This window comes from Aquarana catesbeiana, linkage group LG12 (assembly GCF_042186555.1).
Source record: "Aquarana catesbeiana isolate 2022-GZ linkage group LG12, ASM4218655v1, whole genome shotgun sequence".
Lineage (NCBI taxonomy): Eukaryota > Metazoa > Chordata > Amphibia > Anura > Ranidae > Aquarana > Aquarana catesbeiana.
This window is the reverse complement of record NC_133335.1, coordinates 163,361,138-163,389,071: the sequence shown is the minus strand read 5'-3', so window position 1 is coordinate 163,389,071 and position 27,934 is coordinate 163,361,138. Positions and strand designations below refer to the sequence as shown.

Below are 27,934 nucleotides of genomic sequence, written 5' to 3'. Positions count from 1 at the left end.
GTGACACAGGCTGCATTTGATGGGACACGGGCTGCATTTAATGGGACACAGGCTGCATTTAATGGGACACGGGCTGCATTTAATGGGACACAGGCTGCATTTGATGGGACACAGGCTGCATTTTATGTGACACAGGCTGGATTTGATGGGACACAAGCTGCATTTTATGTGACACAGGCTGCATTGCATTTTATGTGACATAGGCTGCATTTGATGGGACACAGGCTGCATTTGATGGGACACAGGCTGCATGTAAGGAGGGACTCTGCTGGGGACACCTGATGGCATCTTGTGGCAGGCGATGTGGCTAGTGACACGCTCAGTGCTCCCACTGATTCTGCATTATGGTGAGTTGAATGATTTCATTTTATATTACAATGTAATAATAGAAATAATGCGCCTCAATCAATCTGACACCATAACAAACATGGTGCCGGGATGATTGAAGTGCTAACACCAGGGGTTTGGAGTATCTTTATCTGCTGATTGTTAAACTTTCTAGAATACACACATTTCTATTGTTGTGTAGGATCTGGGCCTGTTGTCCCTCCATTCCTCTCTCCCGCCATCCCTCGTTCATCTCAAACGCTAACCACACCACCTTAGAGCCACGCCCACATTTCCGCTGAAACCACACCCATTTTCACCAAGTGGGAGGGGTCAAAAAGGAAGGGTGGGGTCTGGCGCCCCCCATCCTAAAACTTCACCAGCCGCAACTGGGAATGAGGGACAACTACTAGCAAATGTATAAAGGCATAGGACACACCCCCTGCTACACCCCCTTAAAGGAGAATTAACCAAAAAAAAGGTTAATTAAATCCACAAGAGCTTTTTTTTTACCACTACTATTCCATTTTATTGCCTTTTAAAATTTACAAATACAGCAATTTAGGAATTGGATATAAGGTTTAGCACTAGGAAACACTTTTTGAAAGATAAAAAGTGCATTTTATATACAACTATATAGATCAGACCAAAATGATGGACAAATGATGGGGAAAGAGGGACAGAGGGACATTGCTCCAAATCAGGGACAGTCCCTCGAAATCAGGGACAGTTGGGAGCAATGTATTATGGTATATTGGGAGACGAGGTTCCAGGCAGCACTTCCTCCCTGCCAATACACAATCACATCCAGCTACTGCCTTCCTGTCTCCTACTAGTAACCTGCCTACTTGTGTTCTGAACTTCTCCCTCACCTGAGCCTCCACACCTATGGCCTGCCCCTCCCATTCTCGGTACGCTGAAGGCATACCAAAGATTCTTTCTAAATTGTGAGTTACCTGCATGTTTTTTTTTCCAGGGCCTGGAGGAAGAAGGCGGAGAGTGAGAAAGCGTACAGGGCAGTATCTGAGCTACACACCCAGGATCAGGTAACATGGTGAAAGCATTGCTGTCTCTCTCAAAGGCTCTGAAATTCTTTCATGTCAGTGGTGGGTGCTGCTGTGTGTATGTGTGTGTACTTGCTGCATTGAGATTACATATCTGTTAATCTCACAGCTGACAACTGCCAGTGATATGAAAAAGTGTGTTGTCAGTTAAGGAACTGGTTTCACAGTTTGAAAGAATCAAACTGCCAGGCTAGAGTTTTCTAGAGATCAGGACAGCTGGATATGGGGAATTAGTAGAGCTGATTTTGTCAGTTAAGGAATTGGTTGCACAGTTTGAAAAAAATCAAACTGGCAGGCTGCATTTTCCTAGAGATCAGGACAGTGCTGTACAGGACAGAACATAAACCTATAGGATTTGCTAGTATGGTTATGCGTGTACAGGGCTACACCCAGAGGTTGGCAGAAGAGCAGACCACCTTGGGGGCTTCAGCAGTAGCTGGCTCCAAAAAGAAAGAACCTTCCACCTATGCCAATTAGGTAGTTCACAGCTAATGTGGTGGGGTGGGGGAGGGGGCTTTACATTCTGGCCTTTTTATCTTGGGTACTAAAGAACCTCGTCCCACTGCTGTGCCTAACCTTATGCACCAGTCTAGATCTTCTCACCACCATCTCACTGTCTAAATCTGAACTTAAAGTGATAGTAAAGTCTTGCTTTTTTTCCTATAAAAATAACAAACATGTTATACTTACCTGCTCTGTTGCAGTGGATTTGCACAGAGCAGCCCAGATCCTCCATGTCTCGGGTCTCTCTTCTGTGATCCTGGCCCCTCCCTCCTGTTGAGTGCCCCTGTTCTATCGAGAAATGTCCCCTGTCGAAAAATGCCTCCGATGGGTCTGCGCATGCGCAGTACGCAACGTCACTCCAGCTGATATGTTGATCAGCTGGCGTGACGTCAACGCAGTGCATGCACAGATCGTCGGAGGCAGTATCCAAGGATGTGGAATTCCCTTCCACAGGCAGTGGTTTCAGCGGGGAGCATCGATAGTTTCAAAAAACTTTTAGATAATCACCTGGACGGCCACAACCTACAGTGATATACAATGTAATACTGACATTTAATCATACACATTAGGTTGGACTTGATGGACTTGTGTCTTTTTTCAACCTCACCTAATATGTAACTATGTAAGTGTGAGGGGGGCTGCTGCACACAGAAGGTTTTTTATCTTTAGGCATTGAATGTCTATAGATAACAAACCTTCTGCCTTTACAACCACTTTAAAGTAAAATTCATTCAAAAGATGTTTTTTTGAGAACATTCAGTTGATTATCTGTTAACGGGTATAACTCAACAGTTATTTTCTACTAGAGCAAGCAAATAAATCAAAGGACAAGGATGAAAATGTTTTGTTTAATCTAATTGGAACAAACACATTTCTAAAGTTAATCCAGAAGTAGAACATTCATTTTCTTTAAATCAAGAAAATGACATGCAGGGCAGGACTTAGGGTGGTGGGGGCCCCTGGGCTTGAGTCACTTTCGGGCCCTACCTTCTATACATTACTTTACATAGAACAAAATGATACATACACAAGCTATGTATTAGAGCTACACAATTCAGGATAAACTAGAGATCACGATTCTGAACAAACAACTAAACAAAATGACATAATTTATGTAACTGACAGGTGGCACTGATGTCAGATGGCACTGATACGTGGCACTGATGACACGTGACACTGATGACAGATGGCACTAATACGTGGCACTGATGACACGTGACACTGATGACAGATGGCACTAATATGTGGCACTGACATGTGGCACTAATACGTGGCACTGATGACAGATGGCACTAATACGTGACACTGATGACAGATGACACTAATACGTGACACTGATGACAGATGACACTAATGCGTGGCACTGATCGAGTGCTAAATGGCCGCTGTGATTGGCTATTTAGCACGATCTGTGATTGGCTGTGTCCAAGGGACACGGCCAACACAGAACTCCCCCTATGCGCGCCCGCGGCAGCGTGCATTGGGGAAGTAAACAGGAGGACGTCCAGGGACGCCCTCCCGGCAATTGGCGTCCGCACTGTAGCTGTCTTTCGGCTATAGCACGGATGCCTAGTGTACAGAAGATACGGACACCGGCACATGGTATTTAAAAGAGAAACAGGCGGGGCCCGCGGGGCCGCCTATTGGGCGGGCCCATGGACTTGAGCCCAGTCAAGCCCTATGGAAAGTCCGGCCCTGATGACATGGTACTTGAAGGAAAAGACACCACTGAATGGTCTGACAAGCAATTTTCATTCTTTCTCACACGAATATTTGAGCAAACTTCTATAGGTGCAGAGCCAGCGTAAGGCTTGGTCTATCTCTTTCTCCAGGCCTAAACTACACAGACAATTTGTAGTAGTACAACCATAAAAGAGCCTGTGATTGATTGCTGAACAGTGGTCTTTAACTGCTTGCCAATTAGTTCACACAGTTGCAGTTTTATGAGATGGTGAGCAATTTATCAATACCATATTCTATTATGTATCCTAAGCCAAGGGAGCTGTTGGTCCTCTACTCTTCCATAATTAATCCCAGATAACTAAATTAGCACATATGAGCTGCAAAAAGATTTTCCCCCTGAAATGCCACAACTTTTCTATACTGACCAATTGTGGAGCAATTGTTTCAAGCTTCCAGCCTCACTTCTATGACCACTTGGTCAATGTACTCCATCTACGCCCAAATCACTTCTATGACCATTGTAATACTTCTATGGTCACTTGGTCAACATACTACATCTAAGCTCATGTCACTTCTATGACCACTTGAATTATTGTACTATGTCTATGCCAATATCACTTCTATGGCGGCATTGTCAATGTACAATGTCTATGCCCATATCATTTCTATGACCACTTGGTCAATGGACTACATCCATGCCCATGTGCTTAATGCACTGTGTATATTTTTGCAAAGGTATTTTATGTAAATGTAAACGGAACCCATATCTTCAAAATGCAGACCACACCAGACCACAGCAAAAGTTAAAGTATATCTAAATCCAAGAACAACATTTAAATATATTGTAGTTTACCAGTCCTTAGATGTGGTGGCTGATTTTGTTTTTCTGCCTTAGCAAATACAGAAAATACCTGTTAACCTCCTCTCTATTGCCAACAGGGAGGTGGGTATCTATTTCTGAAGTTCTTCACAAAAAGCACTTGGGTGGCAAAATGCAATGATCAGTGTTGCTGGTTGTAGACGGCGGCACTGATTGTTCGGGAAAAAACACAACAGGCTTATTGTACACAGGTCGATTGATAGATCCTCTTGCGTACAACCAGCTAGCCTATACATGGATCAAAATTCGGCTGGTCCTTGCTGAACCAGTCGAATTGCGAACCATGTATTGCCTGCTTAAAGAAAAAAAGACTGAAAAGGGAATGCAGCCACCTAATATGGGGATTGGTAAACTGCAATGTATTACATTTTTGGGGGGGTTAGATACACTCTTAGGATGCTTTTTTGGTGCAGTCTTGGTTACTGGCCCCATGAATTACATCAGATTATGTATGCATGTGTGTAAATGTGCTGAGCTCAGAGTATATATAAAGAAAAAATAATCCCCTCTGGGTGAATTTTTTATTGTATGGATTTTAGGGAAACTTTGTTGCATTTTGACCCTTTTCACAATCGGGCGGCGCTTTACCGCTTTTAACCCCCACTAGCAGCCGAAGAAAAGGTTAATAGCACCCATGTTGCGGCGCTGCTGAAGCGCTTTGCAGGTGCTTCTGCAGCGCTGCCCATTCATTTCAATGGGCAGGGCATTATGGAAGTGGTGTATACACCGCTCCCACACCGCTCCAAAGATGCTGCTTGCAGGACTTTTTCCCCGTCCCGCAAGCGCACTGCCCCAGTGTGAAAGAACTGAGGCTTTCACACTGGGGTGGCTTTAGAGGTGCTTTTCAGGTGCTTTACAGGCTCTATTTTTAGTGCTAAAATGCCTGAAAAGCGTCCCAGTGTGAAAGGGTTCTTTCTATTCTTTCCAGAGAGATTCCTGAAAAGGAGGGTCTGGTTCATTTTAACAAACTGAACAAATCTCAGTATTCTGATAAGCAAAACCGCAGTGTCTGCATCCTTTTAGAAAAGGACAGATATTAGGGGGAACAACAAAATAAAACCCCTTAATGCCAGGGGATGCCTAAAATTCACTTGAACTTGAAATTTTGAAAAAAATCAGCAAGCCAATTACAGGTGTACAGAATGCCTCCAGTTTGCGAGATTTCATCAAAAATGTTGTCAATTTTAAAAAATTGCAGCGACTGCAGATTGAAATAGAAAGATAATTTTAATAACGTTAAACTACAAAATGTCTGGTGTAGCAATTTATATTCTAGATCATTTTTTTAATGAAAATGGAGTTTTCCTTTAATGTAAATAATGTTATGGTGATGGTAAATGGTCTAAAAGGGTTAGGCTGTGTAGAGTCTGTCAATATAAAGAAATATCAAGGCAGCCATATTTGTTTGTTACTCATAGTATCTATGCACTGCTTACTGCTTAGTAGTTCTGCACCATGGCTGTACACAGTGGCGGCCGCTCATAAGGTCCACCCCCCTAATCCATGCCCCTGGCCCCTAATCTCCATGCAGGGCGCATGAGGGTTTTTTTTTATAAGCACATGATTAGAGCCTGAGGCTCTAATTGGCTTCAAAAAGGATGGGCTCGGGGCGCAGTGCTCCCTGAGCCCACCTACTTGTGTGACATTAGCAAATTAATCTTCACTAATGTCTTCTAGCTTCTCATCCCAGCCAATCAGGAAGCGGGCCCTGAGACCTGATTAGCCGGGAGTCCTAAGACCCGATTAGCCGGGAGTCCTAAGACCCGATTAGCCGGGAGTCCTAAGACCCGATTAGCCGGGAGTCCTAAGACCCGATTAGCCGGGAGTCCTAAGACCCAATTAGCCGGAAGTCCTAAGACCCGATTGGCTGGGAGTCCTAAGAGCCGATTGGCCGGGAGTAGAAGCAACCACCCAAACTCAGGAGGAGATGCAGGGGGGAAGCTGCCGAAGCAGAGACCTGGATGGGGTAAGTGCGGGGCTGCCGGGCAACGGTTGGGCGATCGAGCAGGCGATCGATCAAGAGACGGGGGGTTGGGCCAGGTTGCCGGCAGGATCTGGATGAGCAGAACTGATAATCACCTGGAGACTGCGGAGAATTGCAGAGAAGGTAGCAAGGGAAATGTCTCTTAGGAACCCCAGCTGTGCTTTGGGCAATCCGTGCACTCTGGATACAGAAGAAGAAGCCAGGCCAAGGGTCATACACAGGTGGGCAAGCAGGTAAGAGATAGCAAAGTCTGTAAGGCAAGCTGGGGACATGCACAGGTGATCAAGCCAGTAAGTAGTAACAAAGTCCTTAAGGCAAACTGGGGTCATACACAGGTGATCAAACCGTATACAGTAACAAAGTCCGTGAGGCAAGCCGTGGTCATACACAGGTGATCAAGCAGGAGGAGGGTCAGTAGAACAAGCCAAGGGAGATGCCATGAGAAGAGGTTAAACAGGTCTGGAACAAGCTGGGTCACAATGGGAAATCCAAGGAATAGACACACAGTTCAGGAGCACAGGGAAGCTGATGGCAATCTAGCAATTTGGAGGAAACAGCAGCAGGCTTTTATAGGCCAGCAAGAAGTTCAATCTGTCAGGTAATGCACACGTGCCGATTTGCGACACCGCGCACCTGTGTGTGTTGATTCTCCATTCTTCCACCAATGCATGCAGGAATGCGCCTATGGTGCCCATCTCTGGTACTGCCACGATTGCCAGTTCTTCCACTGCCATTTCCCTGACACTTTCCTTTCACTCCCAGTGGCTGAACGGAGAAGTGAAGAAGCAAAAGGAAGACAAATATATGCATCTGTAGAGGTCTATCAGTTTTTTTCTGCTACCTGTGTCTGGCTTGGAAAATGATCCTGTCCTAGAAACACAACAGGAAGTGAGGGGAAATGCCCTCTTGCACAGTTGTCACCAGAATAGGTGTCCCTGTTGAAAAATGTTTCCCTCACTACTTTAGCCAGAGACAACTGTAAAATTTTGGTTTACTCATTATGTCCTGTCCTGATGACAGTGATCCCCAGGATTAACAGAAAGTGCGGAGCACAGATAGTTGTAAAAATCTGACAAGTAGGTTTTAACACTTAAATACTCTATCCATACCTAAATTCGCCTCTATCTATTAAACAATTTAAAATCTAGATTAAACAATTTTAAGGCCCACTAAAATTATTTTTTTTTTAACTAAAACCATCAAAATTCATTATTACACCAAAAATATATCTGCTCTTCTCAAATATAATTAAAATCTGTACTGCACATTAAAATAAAGATAGTTGGTGTGTTATATACAGTATGTATCTAAGCAATAGTCCCCTCACTCCTTGAGCACCACTGTTAGCTAGATCAGTGTTCAGGGTATTGGGCTGCTGGAGAGCCAGTATGTTGCTTTGTGTGAGAGCTGCAGACCAACTTTCCTTTGTGCTGGTCTTCTAACCTTGCTGTAGCATTTAGTAGTGTAAAAAAGTAAGAGCCCCATATTTATTTTGGTATATGCACCCTGGCTAAATAAAAAGGGTTCAGTTGGGCTTTAACCAATAACTCTACTGAGCTAGGGTTATGTAAATGTATGGAAAAATTCAGAAGCGGATTCTAGGATATATTAGTGAGGAAAACTTCCTTCATACATGTGGGACATAAAAACTGTCTTCAGGTTCTGCAGGCTGAGCTACATTTTTCCAACTGGAGGGCTTTTACAGCAGTCCAGCCAGGTGTCCTGATAACACGCCCAGCAAGTATATGGTTCCATTAGTCAGGACGGGAAAGAGGGTGGGAAAGAAAAACAAGGAAGATAATCTAGAAGTCAGTTTATTGTTTCAGTGAATATTGCATGACCTATAGAAAAGTAAAACAATACATAGCAATGATAAGAGTTTGTATCTTTTCTTGTATGCTAAAACGAGTGTGTGTGTGTGATAGTGCTTCACCACCAGTACCATTTATTGCACTGATCTTAGCAATGAGTTATACAATACATGCTGAATATATACAATTCAATACAAGAAAGCTAGGAGGGACCTGTCCTTGAGAGCTTACAATCTAAAATGGAGGCGCAAAAGGTAATAAAAGTGAGAGAGATGATGGAGCAGGTAGAATTTCAGTTTTTAGATGTAGGTGGGATAGACCTGTATTTTGAATTTTATGCATTGGGCTAGCAGAAGCCAGTGGGCTTCAATACTGACTGGGATATCACAATACTCACTATGATCTCATTATGCTGACTGTGAAATCCTTATAACTGTGGCATCACATTTCTGAAACATAGTAATACCTTATTAACCACTTCCCATCCCGCGTATTGTCATATGACTTCCGCAAGGTAGCTTTCTCATCCCGGGCGGGCGTCATATGACGTCCTTGGATTCCCGCTGACATGGCGGGCGCACGCCCGCCATGTCGCCAATGTCGCCAATGAGGAGGAACGTAAATCTGTGTGTGTAAACACACAGATCCACGTCCTGTCAGGGGAGAGTAGACAGATTGTGTGTTCCTAGTTAGGAACACCAATCGGTCTCCTCCCCTAGTCAGTTCCATCCCCCCACACATTTAACCCCTTGATCACCTCCTAGTGTTAACCCCTTCCCTGCCAGTGACATTTACACAGTAATCAATGGCTATTTATAGCACTGATCGCTGTATAAATGTCAATGGTTTCAAAAAAGTGTCAAAAGTGTCCGATCTGTCCGCCGCAATGTCGCAGTCACTATAAAAATCGCAGATCACCGCCATCACTAGTAAAAAAAAAATAATAATAAAAATGCCATAAATCAATAACCTATTTTGTAGACGCTATAGCTTTTGCACAAACCAATCAATATACGCTTATTGCGATTTTTTTTTTTTTTTTTACCAAAAATATGTAGAAGAATATATATCAGCCTAAACTGAGGAAATAAATTTGGGATATTTATTATAGGAAAAAAGTAAAAAATATTGTGTTTTTTTTTAAAAGCTGATGCTCTTTTTTTGTTTATAGCGCAAAAAATAAAAACTGCATAAAAACTAAAACCAAATAAAAGCCGTGATCAAATACCACCAAAATAAAGCTCTATTTGTGTGGAAAAAAATGATCAAAATTTAATTTGGGTACAATTGGCCTGGGCAGGAAGGGCGTGAAAGTGCCCTGTATTGAAGTGATTAATCCACTCCATCAGCTGCTTATATCCCTTGAAAGATTTCTTTGTAGCGCCACTCCCGAAGGAGCCGCTTAGTAATCTGGAGTCTCTCCTCTGCGCCTCGACCTGGATAACTCTCCCAGCCCCTCTGACTCGCCTAGCTGATTGGAAAGCACCACAACAATTAATGAATCACAAAAAAAGATACCCTTGACTTTGTAGCCAGCTAGTACCAGGGAATGAACACGAACCACTTAGTGGTAAAGGAACTCAATGTATTAGAATGAATTGGAGTAAATAGAGGCTTGAGCATCACTGAATATACAGGAGGTAGGAGGTTTAATGCTGCTTCCTGTGATAGTGTGGCAACAATGTTGCACTGCTCCTAGATACAGAGCAGAGTTGTCTCTCATGTAGGCTGTGCCTGCGTACACTACAGCAGGATAAAGAAAAGTTGCAGGGGTGAGGCTATCAGCACTATCACTGCTAATTCACCTATAGCTTGTCAATAAGCACCAGGACACACCTTGTCCTGTCCACTTCTTTCTGGATTGGATGCATTGTCTCTGTTGCTGAAACCCTCCTAGTCTGTTCATCAGTACAGGGACAGATGCAAAGCTCATGACACAGACAAACTGCATCCAGATCTGTGAGTGCTTCCTTGTATGATTGTAAACATTGACATATGAGTTCAGACCCATACAGCCATTGTGTCTCTCAGCAAGTTATTGATTTTGAAAGGCTAGCTGCACATGGCTGCATGAAACACCTGTCATTCCTTGAGTGTAAAAAAACCAACATCTGCACAGAGTTACAAGTCTTTGCATCTGTGTGAATAAAGCACTACTCAGCTGGGTGTGCTTTGGGACTCTGCAGGGATGTAGTACCCCCTTAGCAGTGGTTGACATGCCAGGTTTCATGCTAGGGGGGCTACTGTAGAAGATGAGGAATCTGGGATACCTCTTCCTTGCAGGTGAGGTACTCATCACCACTATGTGACATCTTGGGCCTCCCAAGTTGTGGGTGGCTCAAAGGTCCAGAAACACAATAAACCTAACACTCCCAGGTGGTTATTGGCATCAGAGGTACCTAGTACCTCATTCACTGTATATTTTCTGAGACTTTAGGTGCCAAAAGCATCCACAGAACAGTCTTTCTTCTTATAACTCAGGACAGTAGCTGAATACTCAAAGCTCTGCTTGACACCCAGAGAGCCATGTAAAAATTGCCAGTACAACTGCCCCTGCTATACATAGGACCCTGCAAGGGTAGATAAGCCTTTCATTCCATACACTGCTCCACACTCATCCCAGCTTGCTCAGTAATGGAATGTCCAGTCAAAGAACTTGCTTGTCTGGCTTTTTACTGAATTCATTGAGCAACACTACAGACTCCAAATAATGGCAGGGTGTTACACATGCTCAGGTTACAGCACTGTCTTTCAACAGAACAACAAACAGTCTATCAGAGGTATAGGATCCATTTCATAAGGCATTCTCTTGGATATCCTCCAATTTACTGGTATAATTAGGCCAAAAGCAGGGGGTACTCTGTCTAAGGGGAACACGTGGCCTTCTTACCACTACCCACTGGAGCTCTCCATGGTATTCACTGTCCTCTTGCGAGAACAACCCTTTAATAGCTCCACCCCTAATTTTTATACTCTAGCAAAGGAAAGGGCACATGCAAGCTTTGTGATGCAGAAGTACTGAACCTTATACAGATGTCAAATATATTGGAAGAGGGTTTGGGTGGGATTACAGCAGTGCCACTATATGTAAGAATAGAAACAAGAGGTAATTAAAACATCACATTTATTGTAGACATGATTAAAATATGATCAAATAAAATCTCTCATTGCGCATCTCTATTTTGGTGGTCGAGCAAGTGAAATTCCGGTTAAATGGTGGCTATAGGTTCATATGTTATGCCGACATGTTTCACCAGTGTTGGCTTTATCAGGGTATTTTAAGAACCACTGGAAAACATGTGAAACCGACAAGCCCCCAAGCAGTCACCACTAGGAACAGCACCACTGAAGAGAGGAGCAACAAGTATCCAGACAATATGGGTTGGTTTTGCTTTTAAACAGAAGAATCCCTGGGATTGAGAGCAACCTGCTGCACGTTTTTCTTCTGTTTGAAAGCAAAACCAACCCATCTTGTCTGGATACTTGTTGTCCCAGATGCAGGTGCCCTCTAGTGCTCACTTTGTATATTGCTCTTTAACCTGGCCATTTTGTGTCCTCTATGGTCGTATGGTGCCTCCTCTCTTCGGTGGTGCTGTTCCTGGTGGTGACTGCTTGCAGGCTTGCCGGCTTTGGAAGGTTACAAGCTTTTCTACTCAGGCTGTGACCACTTTGGAAAGAAAAATAGGATTTTTATAACAGCTTACCTGTTAAATGCTTTTCTTGGAGTACATCACGGGACACAGAGCCATAGTAGTAACTATATGGGTTATATAGGTCACCTTTAGGTGATGGACACTGGCACACCCTAGACAGGAAGTTTACTCCCTATATAACCCCTCCCCTTACCGGGAGTACCTTAGTTTTTGTAGCAAAGCAATACACGTGTATACCAGGAAGAGGGGAGGGACCTCTGTGTCCCGTGATGTATTCCAAGAAAAGGATTTTACAGGTAAGCTGTTATAAAAATCCTATTTTCTTTATCGTACATCATGGGACACGGAGCCATAGTAGTAACTACATGGGATGTCCCAGAGCAATGCTATCTGAGGGGAGGAGGACACAAACAAATGTAGGGTGCCATCAGACCTGAGGACCTATACTGCTGCCTGCAGCACACTGCGCCCAAAGGCGATATCCTCCTGTCTTTTTACACCGACCTGATAAAAGCTGGTGAAAGTATGGACTGAAGACCAAGTTGCGGCCTTGCAGATTTGAACCATGGAGGCTTGGTGATGCACTGCCCACGAAGCCCTGGTGGAGTGTGCTTTGATTTGAAAAGGTGGAACCTTCACTTTCAAACCATAAGCTTGAACAATTACTTGCCAAATCCACTTAGTAATAGTAGATTTTGATGCTGCCTGTCCTTTTCTAGGACCTTCAGGCAACACAAACAAAACATCCGTTTTTCGAATCTGAGCAGTCGCATTCAAATAGACCTTGACTGCTGTCACTACATCAAGAGCATGTAGTGACTTTTCTTCCGTAGTACAGGGTTCTGGAAAAAATGAAGGTAGAACAATATATTGGTTTAGATGAAAACCTGACACTACTTTCATCAGAAAGCTAGGATGAGGACGCAATACCACCTTATCCTTGTAAAGCCGACAAAACTAGATTCAGGTCCCAAGGATTCAAGGGTGACCTAACTGGCGGATTAAGCAGTGTTACCCCCTGTATGAAATTATGGACCAGAGAATGCGAAGCAAGTGGTCATTGGAACAATACCAATAAGTCCGAGACCTGGCCTTTGATGGTACTCAAGGCCAGCTTAATTTCTCATCCCATTTGCAGAAAGGCAAGAATTCTACCTATAACATATTTTCTAGGATGCCAACTCCTGGATTCATTAAACAAGTAAAAAAGGCAGGATGCAACAATACCTTAATCAAGTGTACCTAATAGTCCAAGGGGGCAGAAATGGGTATATATATATATATATATATATATATATATATATATATATATATAAAAATATACATGGACGAGTCTGTCAGGGCTGCCACCAAAAAGACCATAAGCAAGGGCCAAAGAGCTAAGAAAAAACAAGGAGAGGGGCGCCTCTGAGTATGTATCAACACAGCATTTATTAAAAAGACAATATCCACTCACATGGAAGACTGCAAAGTTGCGTTCTAACACATCTCTGAACTGGAAGAGAGGAGGAGGACTACAAGTCACAGCGAGTCTGTATACAGCTGGCAGCACATCAGATCCGATGAGGATAGAGTGAGATGATAGGACACAGCGGTTTCTCCTTTAGCTCATCCAGATAGCACACCAAGTTTAGATGAGGTCAATGATGAAATTGTCCGACCGGGTGTGGGTTCCGGGAATAAGGTGGATTAAATGCCAAAGCCTGTCACTGGCTGTGTTGCGGTATCTGCAAAGCTCATACGGCATCTGTGGTGTAGGAATGACACGGCCGTGTATGGGGAGCCAGAAGGAGGCTTGAGAAGCACAGCAGAGTGTGGTGTCGGGCGTGACGTCACAAATATGCAACGCATTTCAGAGTATTCGATGGAGAGAATAGCAGCAGTCTTACAGTGGGTGGGGCCAAAAGTAAATACACACATTTAGGGGACAAAATGCTAGAGGATAAACGGCACATTACTAAGGAATTGAGGAAGGAATTGATCAATTAAAAAGCAGATTGATAGATAAAAACAGCACACGGTACAAGAAAAGAATTCATAAAATAGATAGCATAATGAAAAATTGTAATAAAACATTAACCATGAGATATTCAAAAGTGCATTAAGAGGAATGGAGAATAAAAATCATTAATATATATACATATATGAAAATATATAAGTATAAATCATTAATATATATACATATATGAAAATATATATATATATCAGTGTTATGATTAGAGCTGTAGAACCACTAATGGGAAATACATATTTTATTTTATTTTAGATAATGAAAATAATTTGTTAAATAAATTAAATAATTCATGAAGGGAATGGAATCTTAATATTAAATGATAAAAAGTGCGTGTGTCGAGTGAAAGAAAAGCAGCCCACATGCACATATAGATTAGTTCATTAATTCATAAGAATGTGCAAATGCACATGTGATATCAACTCCTGGATTCACACCAGGAAACATATGCCCTCCAGACTCTATGATAAATGACTCTGGAAGCTGGCTTCCTTGCATTAATCAAGGTAGATATCACTGAACCTGAAATCCCACGATTCTTCAGAATGTGGGTTTCAATAGCCAAACCGTTAAATTTAGCGTTTGTAAGGTAGGATGGATTACTAGTCCCTGCGAGAGCAGGTCTGGACGTGGTGGTTGGGTCCATGGGTCTCCTACTGCCATCTTTAATATCTCTGCATACCAAGGCCTTCTGGGCCACAAGAACCACCGACTTCTTTTCCTGCTTGATCCTGCGAAGAAGGCGAGGTAGCATCAGAATAGGAGGGAATGCATAAATCTGTGAGGACCGATCCCACGGGGTCACTAAGGCGTCTGTTCCGCACGCGAGCAGATCCCTTGTTCTTGACACAAAGTTGTCGACTTTGTTGTTGAACCTGGACGCAAACAGATACACATCCGGGACCCCCCATCTTTGGCATATGACCAGGAAGATGTTGGGGTGAAGGGACCATTCCCCCGGGAACAACTGTTGGCGACTCAAGTAGTCCGCCTGCCAATTCTCTATCCCTGGAATGAAGATTTACGATATACATGGCACTTGCTCGTCTGCCCAGGCTAGGATATGGTTTACCTCTCCCTGGGCTGCATGACTTCTGGTGCCCCCTTGGTGATTGATATAAGCCACTGCTGTGGCATTGTCGGATTGAATCCTGACCGGACAATTCTGAAACCTGAATGTCCAGGCCTTTAGGGCTAAACGTGCTGCCCGAATCTCTAGAACATTGATGGGCAAGGTCCTCTCGGTCCTGGACCATTTTCCTTGGACAGTTGCCTCTTCTAGAACTGCTCCACAACAAGAAAGGCTGGCATCTGTTGTTACCACCTTTCAGGTAACTGGCATGATTCTGCAGATTCTTGGATATCCTCCACCAACTGAGGCTCTGGCGCACCTTTGGTGACAGACGCATTGGAAAATCTAGCGCTTGGACCTTCTTGTTCCAAGCAGATAGGATACTGTTTTGCAGCAGTCTTGAATGAAACTGAGCATAGGGAACCGCTTTGAATGAAGCCACCATCTTTCCCAACAACCTCATGCAACTGTGAATAGAAGGATCCTTCTTCGCCCTGACCACCTGAACCAGCTCTTTTATGGAATTGATTTTTGCCTGGGGTAAAAACACCCTTTTCTGGGCTGTATCTACGATCAGACCCAAGTACTCTAGTCTTTTTAATGGTTTTAAAGAGGATTTCTCTAGGTTGAGGATCCAACTTAGGTATTCCAGGTAGTTGACTCTGCTGACCATGCTTTGGCCTAAGCGGGATACTGACCGGTTTATCTATCAAGGTCTATCTAGGTATGCCACAATTGTTATACCTTGAGTCCTTAACTTGGCCAGAGGAGGGGCCAGAACTTTTGTAAACACCTGAGGTGCAGTAGCTAGACCGAAAGGCAGAGCTACAAACTGAAAATGGAGTTTCTCTACCTTGAAACGTAGATATTTCTGGTGAGCGGGGAAAATAGGCATATGCAGGTATACAGTACATCCATGATGTCGATTGACGCCAAAAGTTCTCCGCCTTGCAGGATGGAGACAACTGATCGGATTGATTCCATGCAGAAAGAGCGGATATTCAGGAATCGGTTTAGATCTTTGAGATCTAGAATGGGTCTGATCTCCATTTGGTTTTAGCACCGTGAAAAGGTTTGAAAAAAACCCCAAGCCCTGCTCTTCCATGGGGACCACCATGATCACTTTTTGAGACAAAAGTTGATCTAATGCTTGAAAGAGAGACTTTTTTTTTCTCTGGATCTTTGGGGACGTTTGACCTGAGGAAACGAGGAGACGGGAACTCTCGGAACTCTAGTTTGTATACTAGAGCTATTGTGGAGACCACCCATCTGTCTCGAAACACTTCCTGCCAGACCTTTTAAGAACTGCAGAAGTCTTCCCCCCACTCGAGTGAGCGGGGGCGCCCCTTCATAAAGAGGTTTTAGTATTCCGTCTTGTAGATTTCCTGCCCCAGGGCTTCTTTTGACCCTGGGGTTGACCCTGAAGTTTACCTCTTGAACCTGATGGCAGAGACCGTCGCGACTGCCTGGAGGCTGATGCCCCTAGGCCTGGAGAAAGTGCCCGTTTAAATGAGGGACGTTTACTCCTTTTCTTAACTGGCAAAAGGGTACTTTTTCCACTTGATTTTTTTTGGATATATTTGTCCAAATCATCTCCAAACAGCCTTTCACCGCGGAAAGGAAAATCAGCCAGGAGCTTTTTGCATGGCGCTTCGGCTGACCAATTTTTCAACCATAAGATTCTACGCATATGCATCAACCCTAGCGTAAGGCGAGAGGTCTGAAGAATAGAATCCCTTATTGCGTCAATTGCAAAACACAAAGCCCCTGGTAACTCGGCTAAATCCTGGGCCTGCTGATCAGGGATAGCCTTGAGCACCTGTCTCAACTGGTCCCTCAAGGATTGACATACCCCAATTGCCACCACTGCAGGTTGAGCTACTGAACCTGCCAAAGCGAAAAAATGTTTTTTTAACAGGAATTCCAACTTCTTATCGGTTGGATCCCTAAGCATTTGAGCGTCAAACTTTTTTTCACAGAGGATATAGCAGCGTCAAACTTTTCCTCCATAGGATAAAGTGTTGAAAACCTTTTAGGTGGAAAAAAATGCTTATCTGGGTGATCCCACTCAGAATACATAAGCTGTTTCAGCAATGAATGGACCGGAAAGGCACGCAAAGCTTGAGGTGGCTTTAGTGAACCCAAATAAGAAGTGGGCTTTCCAGCTGACTCAGTCATGGGTAGCTTGAATGTGGAACAGACCATTTCAGTAAGAGATCGCACCAGCAATTTCTCAGATTTTGAAGCTGAAGGAGGTTCATCCACACTTGACCCCTTAGAAGAGGAGTCATCAGCCTCTTCATGATCCCCTGAGGGGAATTCATCTTGTCCCTCTCACTGTTCCTCTGCTTGAGGGTTCTGGGTGGTAGAAGGGGATCTATTGTGTTTTCTCCCACTCTGGGAGGATGCGATTAAAGCCGTTATCCTTTCCCCCAATCCCACCAAGCCTGAGGAAAAAACCTCCTCAGCAATATAGACAGGGGCTGAAATGTTACATAGTCCTGCGTGTAGACGTTAAAGCACGCCGACGCCACGTTAAGCCATGCCCCCCTCCTCCTCTGTCTTCCTACCACCTCCCCCCCACTCTTTTCAAAAGAGATTGTTTCCCGCGATTGCAACCTCTGATCCGACCGGATTGGCATGTGGGGAGGGGGGGTGCAGAGGAGAGCCGAAGTTTATCTGAGGGGAGGGCAGAGAAGGAAAAAAATGCAGTCTACCACAGTGTAAGAGGGAGCGAAGCAGCATACCCCCGATCATTCCGGGCTCCCTCTGCCTCCTGGAGAGCGGAGCCCAGGTGGGGGATGTCCTTTGAAGAAAAAAACCCCCTCCAACATCTTACCAGAGGCTCGGGACGGGAGGAAGCCTGCAACTTCTGTGACACAGAGCGAGATCTGAGAAAGCATGGAACAGGTACGTGCTCTTGACAGACCCCGGTGGCGACTTTAGGCATGACAACGTTCACTTTTAAGAGAAAACTCATAAGAATTAAAAAAATCGTAAGTAATCTCCACTTATCCTGCCGCAGGGTTCTGTGTTAATCAAACAAATCCAATCTTCAACCCTCACAGCGGGCTTCGTTACAAAACCTTCAAGGACCGGGGCCCCTTTTTATTGGGGGTTCCACTCCCTTGGACCCGTATAGCACCCCGCCAGGAAGCTTTATGCCTGAAAAAACCAAAGCACTGGATCCTGGGGTCCAGCTCTCTAAAAAGAGAAGCGTTACAGGCTAAACCTCGTTTCTTTCGCCACGAGGCCCAGGTACCACTCAATTTGGCCTGAAAAGACACTTTGAATGGATCCGGTTGCATAGCTTGCCCCAGCAAGGATTACTCCAGCGGAGTTCAGCACAGCACATCTGTACTCGTGACCAACACCTTAGACACTGGCGAAAAAACTGAGGTACTCCCGGTAAATGGAGGGGTTATATAAGGAGTAAACTTCCTGTCTAGGGTGTGTCAGTGTCCATCACCTAAAGGTGGCCTATATAACCCATATAATTATTACTATGGCTCTGTGTCCCGTGATGTATGATAAAGAAATGAACTTAAGTCTACGCACACCTTTTGTTTCAATGCAATTTAACTGTATTAAGCTGATTTAGCCTAGGTTCACACTGACAGCGGGATTGAAATCGTGCGAGTTCAGCTGAACTCACACGATTTTAATCCCGCTGTCAGTCCGACTTCGGGGGCGATTTCAGAGACATGTGTGTGGGTTGCTGCACAGATGTCTATACAAATCCCACCCAAAGTCACCAAAAGTAGTACAAGAACTACTTTTGAGAGTCGGTGCGGCACCACAAAGTGCGACACCGATGACGGTGCAATTGCCAGCAATAGCCACCGATTTGGCATGCGATTTGACATGTCAAATCGCATGCCAAATGGCATCAACGTGAACCTAGGCTAAAACTAAAAGTTCAGGCAAAGCGGAAGTCAAATTAAAAATTTTAAAATTGCAAGCAGGCTATGTCTCTTTTGCATTAAACAAACTTACCTGCCTGTTCGCAATCTTTGGAATGTACACTGAGCGGTGCATGCGCAACTCATTATACGTTATTGGCACACATTGGTGCCGGAATAAATTAACTCCCATGTACATGTGCAGGAGTTATGTCATTCCAGGTCAGCCAATCAAGATGATCAAAGATCCTGCAACCAGAAAAAGGGTGGGTGCAGTTGTTGTTGCTGACCTGGGTGTAAAGGGAGGAGTGTTTTCTTCCGCTTTCAGCTTTAACTACAATTGAGAAAATTGTGGTCTCTAACCTAGCGGTGCGGTCTGGCTTCCTGTGTAAATCCCAGGGCTCACTAAACCAAATGATAAATCATTGGACCAGTGAATATACAAATTACATATAACAAGTCCTTTTATGTCTGGCAGCCCATAGGTACAACACAGATCCTCCACAATTTTCTGTCAAAATGCAGAAAAAAGTGACATCTGTCCACTTCAGCTCAAAATCAGCAAAGAATCTGCTCAAGGATCCCCTACTGAGCAAAGCATCCCGGTGTGAAAGAACCCTAAAGCACAACTGTTGTGTAAAGCAAATTGCAAAGTTTGAATATTTAAGGAGCAAATATGGCTACCTTTATGTACATTATTAGCAGTTTATACATCAAAACAAGTTTTTTTTATTTATTGTTTATCTGAACAATTATTTAATTGATTAAAGTATAACTAAAAGCAAAACTTTATTTTTAGTTATGGACAGAGTGGAGATGGATTAGAACACCTATTAGGTTTTTTTATTGCTGTCTGTGCCCCATTATGAAGATTCACCTTCTCTATTCATCCCATTTACCATTATCATTGAAAGTGAAAGTAAATGAAAATCCAAACATAAGGAATTAAGGGTTGTCCCCAGAAAAGTAATTTGAGAACACTAGTTTTGGTGACCTGGGGGGCCCAATAGATTCCTTTAATTTGCAGGGATTTGCTTTCACATCCTGTTTCGGCTATTGAACAGGAAGTGAAGGGAAATCTCTCCAATGGGACACAGATGGTAAAAAAAAATTCTGACAGTTGTTATAACCCTCTCTTACTCTAAACTTACTCTTTCTAAATTGAAAAAAGTGTTACCTGCAGTTCTACTTTATATATTCCCTTTAAAAAGGAAAGAGGCCAACATATGCCTTCCCCAAAATGGCACCAACCCTGATGTGACATGCTAGTGCAGTATCTATCATTTATAGATTCCACTCTGTGGTTTTGATGAGTAACAAATATCATTTATTTTGTCATTATTATTGTCACAGTATATCAACAATGGGTCAATAAAGAGAAGGCACTTTTGATTTGGATTATGTACAGTATCTCACAAAAGTGAGTACACCTCTCACATTTTTGTAAATATTTTATCTTTTATATCTTTTCATGTGACAACACTGAAGAAATTACACTTTTGTATAACAGTGTAAATTTGCTGTCTCCTCAAAATAACTCCACACACAGCCATTAATATCTAAATCGCTGGCAACAAACGTGAGTACACTCCTAAGTGAAAATGTCCAAATTAGCCATTTTCCTTCTCTGTGTCATGTGACTCATTAGTGTTACAGGGTCTCAGGTGTGAATGGGGAGCAGGTGTGTTAAATTTGGTGTTATCGCTCTCACTCTCTCATACTGGTCACTGGAAGTTCAACATGGCACCTCATGGCAAAGAACTCTCTGAGGATCTGAAAAAAAGAATTGCTGCTCTACATAAAGATGGCCTAGGCCAGTGTTTCTCAACCTTTTTACCATGGAGGAACCCTTGGCAAAACGTTTGAGATCTCGGGGAACCCCTAAAAAAAAAATTCAGATCTACAGCTCACGGAACATTGGATCTGATTAGCGAGCTGTAGATATAACCACAATTATTGTCGAAATAGCTTTAAATAATAGAATAAATATTAGAACTCACCTGATGCCAACATTATAGTGTGAACAAGGCACATAGAAATCAATTGTTTTCTTTATGTCCTTGCAGAGACCTATGTTAGAACAAGCCCAAAATATTCTTTTCACGTATTTTTCATCAGTTTTTTTGCACATGCTGTGAACGAGGCCTTGCTGAACTTGAACAAAACTCCCAAATATTGTGATTCATAAATAAGACAGCAGACTACGGGAACAGTTGGGCCTTGTTCACAACATACATGCATAATTGATGGAATTGATGGAAATTTGTGCAGGTTTGACCTGCATAGAATACTTTGGTCTTGTCCACATCATGAGACATGCATTTTCCTAACGTAGGTCTCTGCAAACACATAAAGAAAACAATTAATTTCTATGTGCCCTGCTCACACCACAATGTTGGTGTGTCTAAACCGTTGGCAGCAAAAGTGAGTACACCCCTAAGTGAAAATGTCCAAATTGGGCCCAAAGTGTCAATATTTTGTGTGACCACCATTATTTTCCAGCAATGCCTTAATCCTCTTGGGCATGGAGTTCACCAGAGCTTCACAGGTTGCCACTGGAGTCCTCTTCCACTACTCCATGGAGCTTGTGGATGTTAGAGACCTTGCGCTCCTCCAGCTTCCATTTGAGGATGCACCACAGATGCTCAATAGGGTTTAGGTCTGGAGACATGCTTGGCCAGTCCATCACCTTTACCCTCAGCTTATTTAGCAAGGCAGTGGTCGTCTTGGAGGTGTGTTTGGGGTCATTATCATGTTGGAATACTGCCCTGCGGCCCAGTCTTCAAAGGGAGGGGACCATGCTCTGCTTCAGTATGTCACAGTACATGTTGTCATTCATGGTTCCCCCAATGAACTGTAGCTCACCAGTGGCGGCAGCACTCATGCAGCCCCAGACCAAGACACTCCCACCACTATGCTTGACTGTAGGCAAGACACACTTGTCTTTGTACTCACTTGGTTGCCGCCATTCACGCTTGACACCATCTTAACCAAATAAGTTTATCTTGGTCTCATCCGACCACAGGACATGGTTCCAGTAATCCATATCCTTAGTCTGCTTGTCTTCAGCAAACTGTTTGAGGGCTTTCTTGTGCATCATCTTTAGAAGAGGCTTCCTTCTGGAACAACAGCCATGCAGGCCAATTTGATACAGTGTTCGGTGTATGGTCTGGGCACTGGCAGGCTGACCCCTCACCCCTTCAACCTCTGCAGCAATGCTGGCAGCACTCATACGTCTATTTCCCAAAGACAACCTCTGGATATGACGCTGAGCAGGTGCACTCACCTTCTTTGGTCGACCATAGTGAGGCCTGCTCTGAGTGGAACCTGTCCTGTTAAACCGTTGTATGGTCTTGGCCACCGTGCTGCAGCTCAGTTTCAGGGTCTTGGCAATCTTCTTATAGCCTAGGCCATCTTAATGTAGAGCAACAATTCTTTTTTCAGATCCTCAGAGAGTTCTTTGCCATGAGGTGCCACGCTGAACTTCCAGTGACCAGTATGAGAGAGTGAGAGTGATAACACCAAATTTAAAAAACCTGCTCCCCATTCACACCTGAGACCTTGTAATACTAACAAATCACATGACACCAGGAAGGAAAATGGCTAACTGGGCCCAATTTGGACATTTTCACTTAGGGGTCCACTCAATTTGTTGCCAGCGGTTTAGACATTAATTGGCTGTGTGTTGAGTTATTTTGAGGGGACAGCCAATTTACGCTATTATATAATCTGTACACTCACTACTTTACATTGTAGCAAAGTGTCATTTCTTCAGTGTTGTCACATGAAAAGATATAATAAAATATTTACAAAAATGTGAGGGATGTACTCACTTTTGTGAGATACTGTATATAATTTCTTACAGCAGGTCACTCTTCACGCTAATTTTAACCCTTTCATATCTAAATGAAACAGCATCTCTTTGGCTCCATGTTGAATTATTTCTGGAAGAGTATTGACAAGTATGCACCTAAAAAGGGACATTCTGCCAGGGTGGGGACAGGCAGTCAGTGTCTCTCCTCTCTGTCCTACTTAACTGGTTTAGCAGGTTATATACACCTCTTTTCTTTTTACGTTTAGGTCCCATCGCCCAGGCTAGAAGTTTTGGGAGGAGTCTGCTGCCTTCTGCATTATCCTGTCATACAAACCTCTCGTTCTCTGGCTTAAGCTGTCAGACTTTCAGGTGCAACACACTGTAGGACAGAGGTTCAAAGAACACAGGGAAGGAGAGCAAGGGGACAAAGAGGCACCATGTTTAAGGGGCAGAGCAAGTCACCTACAAAGTCGCCTACCAAATCGCCTACCAAATCGCCTTCAAAACATGGCAAGTGAGTATGGCAAAGTTTCTCTTTGACTCTGCTAAATATTTGCAGCTTTATTTTTTTTTTGAAGCTATACAGAAAGCACATCTTTTAAATGTTAATAACTGCACTATTTTAAAAATTTCTGTAAACTTTGTCCTATTAAGTAAGGAAAAGAGGAAATTGAAGCAAGGCATAACAGCCCATTAGATTGTATTCATTTCACTGAACTCACTACAAAAAGTCTTAATCCTTCATCTTTAGCTCTACCAACGGCAAGGTAGTACAACAGCCTACCTGACTAGAGGCAAATTGAGAGGATTGTTTAGGTAGTGCTTCCACTCCGTTTTTTTCTCAACCTTTTTAACACAGAGGAACCTTTGAAATAACTTTCAGATCTCAGGGAACCCTTTCTAATAACTTAATCCTACACAAGACATGACTGTGATCAGTAAGTTGCAGATAAGACTAAATAACAGAATAAGGAATGTGGTGTATTTGACGCCCTGGGTTGCTCTATGCAACAGTTTTTTCAATAATAATAACAACAATAAAAACACTGTAATGAAGCAAATAATAATGATAATGGCCAAAAAAAGCAAAAGCCAAAAACATGAGAGGTGAAAATTGTTGTGCTCTCCCTTACCCCTTCGTGAACCCCTTACGCTGGTGGTAAGTGAAGGGCCTTAGTACACTTGTAGTCAGAAGAATGCCCCTTACATTGGTGGTCATTGGGAAGAATGCCTCTTACATTGGTTGTCAGTTGTAAGAATGCTCCTTACATTGGTGGTCAGTTGGAAGAATGTTCCTCACATTGGTAGTCAGTGAGAAGGATATCCCTTATATTGGTGATCAGTTGGAAGAATGCTCCTTACATTGGTGGTCAGTGGGAAGAATGCTCCTTACATTGGTGATCAGTTAAAGATTGCACCTTACATTAGTGGTCAGTGAGGCGAATGCTCCCTATATTGGTGGCAAGTGGAAAGAATGTCCCCTTACATTGGTTTTCAGTGGGAAGAATGTCCCCTTTACATTGGTGGTCAATGGAAAGAAGGTTCTTTACATTTACAGTAAGTGGGAAGAATGATCCTTACATTGGTGGTCAGTGGGAAGAATGCCCCTTACATTGGTGGTCAGTGCAAAGAATGGTCCTTACATTGGTTGTTAGTGAGAAGAGTGCTTCCTACACTGGTGGTCAGTGCAAAGAATGCTCCTTACGTTGGTGGTCAACAGGAAGAATGCTTCTTACATTGGTGGTTAGTGCAAAGAATGCTCTTTACATTGGTAGTCAATGGGAAGAATGCTCCTTACATTGGTGGTCAGTGGGAAGAATGTTCCTTACATTGGTGGTGAGCGGGAAGTATGCTCCTTACATTGGTGGTCAGTGGGAGGAATGTCCCCTTTACATTTAGCTGACTACATCTCTGGCAACTGTGGTAGATTTTCATAAAAGTGTAAAATGTTCATTGCTCAAGCAAACCCATATAAACCTCTAGAGGAACCCTAGGGTTCTGGGGATCCCTAGGTGAGAAAGGCTGATCTACTACATAGCTTTGGTAGTTCTAAAAGAGTTTAAATGGGGATAGCACATTCTGATTGCAAGCTGTGCATCTGGCTTCAAGCTGAGTTCTGGCTATTGATCTATTTAGTATTATTGCCACCAGGTTAAAGATGCCTAACAGAGTCACAAGATCTGTTGTCTTCATGCAGGACAATTTTTGTCACTGCTTTTAACTTTAAAGTTCAATTCCCTAGAATTGCACCTTAACCATTCTCTTTTTGGATGCTTCATCTTTATTGTAAAATATTATTAAATTAGTATTTTTGCAGAAGGTGAAAACCTTATGGCTCAGTGAGGTATATTAATTACAGTCAATAAATATTTTTAAGTACAAATCAATAAATAAAATGGATGTACCTACAAACTGCACTAAAACCAAGACACTTTAACATTTTTCCCCGTGACGCTTCTCTGTGGAAATTAAGGTGTTAAAATCTGCAATGTTCCCATGATTCAAGGCAGTATTGGGGTGTTGTCTATTTGGAGCTCAAGAGGTGACACTTTTTTTTAGGCGGTGACACTAAACCATGAAGAACCTGATGAACAGGTCGGAAATGAATCAGAGGTTCTGTGACCCACCCAGACAGCCCTTTTCAGTCTGTCGCAAGTTCACAAGTCTTCATCTGGTTCCATTTTTTTCTCTATGCTCTGAATTCAGCTCGGAGCTTTTAGGCAGATATTCTCTGAAATTGTTTATGGTACTGCAAGCAGTGGTGCAAGATAAATTTTCATATCAGTGCTCCTACATAACCTTGCCCATGAATGGCCCTTTGCCAATTCATTTTACAGACTCTTCATACACCTATTATCTTAGGACTTTGCACCCAAAGAATAGATAAAAGGTTAACAAGAGATATTTAATAAAGTGCTTCTATAGTGACAGGTTGGGACCCTCTCTCTTTCAACTTTCTTATTGTAATATAATATACTTCTTCCACTTTAGGGGTCTTGTCATTTACATGTTTTATATTCATGTGATTTTCTAAGAAGTCTTGGGTGAAAGTTTTGTGAATCTTGGGTGAATAAATATATATAACTAGACACTTTATTGTGTTGTGTAGACTTATACCTGGATGGGTCTCGTTGATCAAAGTCCTGGGGGTTTATTTACTAAATGCAAATCCACTGTACACTGTAAGTGCACTTGGAGGTACAGTCGCTGTAGATCCAAGGGGGACATGCAAGGAAAATAAAAAACAGCATTTTTGCTTGCACATGATTGGATGATAGAAATCAGCAGAGCTTCCCCTCATTTTAGATCTTCCCCCTCAGATCTACAGCGACTGCACTTATAAGTGCATTTGTAGTGCACAGTGGATTTGCCTTTAGTAAATCAACCCCATAGCGTTGCTTATGTTAGTTAGTCACTGAACAAATGCAATTTTATGGCTATCTATCTATCTATCTATCTATCTATCTATCTATCTATCTATCTATCTATCTATCTACAGTGCCTTGAAAAAGTATTCATACCTCTTGAAGCTTTCCACATTTTGTCATGTTACAACAAAAAACGTGAATGTATTTTATTGGGATTTTATGTGATAGACCAACACAAAGTGGCACATAATTGTGAAGTGGAAGGAAAATGACAAATGGTTTCCAACATTTTTTACACATAAATATGTGAAAAGTGTGGTGTGCATTTGTATTCAGCCCTCTTGAGTCAATACTTTATAGAACCACCTTTCGCTGCAGTTACAGCTGCAAGTCTTTTTGGGGATGTCTCTACCAGCTTTGCACATCTAGAGAGTGACTTTCTACCCATTCTACTTTGCAAAATAGTTCAAGCTCTGTCCGAATGGATGGAGAGCGTCTGTTACAGCAATTTTCAAGTCTTGCCACAGATTCTCAATTGGATTTAGGTCTGGACTTTGACTGGGCCATTCTAACACATGAATATGCTTTGATCTAAACCATTACATTGTAGCTCTGGCTGTATTTTTAGGGTTGTTTTCCTGCTGGAAGATGAACCTCCACCCCAGTCTCAAGTCTTTTGCAGACTTTTTCTTCTAAGATTGCCCTGTATTTGGCTCCATTCATCTTCCCATCAACTCTGACCAGCTTACCTGTCCCTGCTGAAAAAAAGCATCCCCACAACGTGATGCTGTCACCACTATATTTCACGGTGGGGATGGTGTGTTAAGGGTGATGTGCAGTGTTAGTTTTCTCCCACATATAGCGTTTTGCTTTTAGGCCAAAGAGTTCAATTTTGGTCTCATTTCTTGAGAACACCTTCTTTCACGTTTGCTGTGTCCCCCACATGGCTTCTCGCAACCTGCAAATGGGCCTTTGTATTGCTTTCTTTCAGCAATGGCATTCTTCTTGCCACTTTTCCATAAAGGCCAGATTTGTGGAGTGCACAACTAATAAATGTCCTGTGGACAGATTCTCTCACCTGAGCTGTGGATCTCTGCATCTCCTCCAGAGTTACCATGGGCCTCTTAGTTTCTCTGATTAATGTTGTCCTTGGCCAGCCTGTCAGTTTAGGTGGAAGACCATGTCTTGGAAGGTTTATGGTTGTGTCATACTCTTTCCATTTTCGGATAATGGATTGAACAGTGCTTCATTAGATGTTCAAAGCTTGGGATATTTTTTTATAGCCTAACCCTGCTTCAAACTTCTTCACAACTTTATCCCTGACCTGCCTGGTGTGATCATAGGCCTTCATGATGCTGTTTGTTAACTAAGGTTCTCTAACAAACCTCTGATGGCTTCACAGAACATCTGTACTTATACTGAGATTAAATTACACACAGGTGGACTCAATTTTTTTAATTAGGTGACTTCTGAAGGCAATTGGTTTTACTAGATTTTAGTTAGGGGTATCAGAGTGTCCACATTAGTAGTACATTGAAAACAAAAGTTTAGTTGCTAAGCTCTATATGAATTGCTAATAACAATAGCCTGCATACATTTCTAGATAGCATGTCCCCATGCTTTAACAATGGATTGCACAGGGTTCGTCAGGTCTTCCAGTAAATATAATTATGCGTATTCTGTGTCTGAGGAGTTGGAATTTGATGTGTGTCACAAATGAAAAATCAGGCAAAGTCAGTCTTTTTGAAGCTACACAGTGCTGTGAAGCCAAGGTTGGTCTTGATTTAGCTGCCTCCACCCCTCCCCGGGGCAGGGTCCAGCGTGTAGTTCTGCTCGCCATGGGAATGGAGCACAGACGAAA

General features: G+C 43.0%; 1 protein-coding gene across 1 annotated transcript in view; it reads left to right on the top strand.

Moving 5' to 3' along the window:
* The first annotated feature begins 1,298 nt into the window (after positions 1–1,298).
* Positions 1,299–27,934, top strand: part of EVPL (envoplakin) — a 143,746-nt gene continuing 117,110 nt past the window's right edge. The window contains exons 1-2 of the mRNA XM_073606134.1: positions 1,299–1,373; positions 22,972–23,219. Of these exons, the coding sequence (XP_073462235.1) occupies positions 23,143–23,219 (77 nt within the window). The 5' untranslated portion in view covers positions 1,299–1,373; positions 22,972–23,142. The remainder of the gene's footprint in view (positions 1,374–22,971; positions 23,220–27,934) is intronic.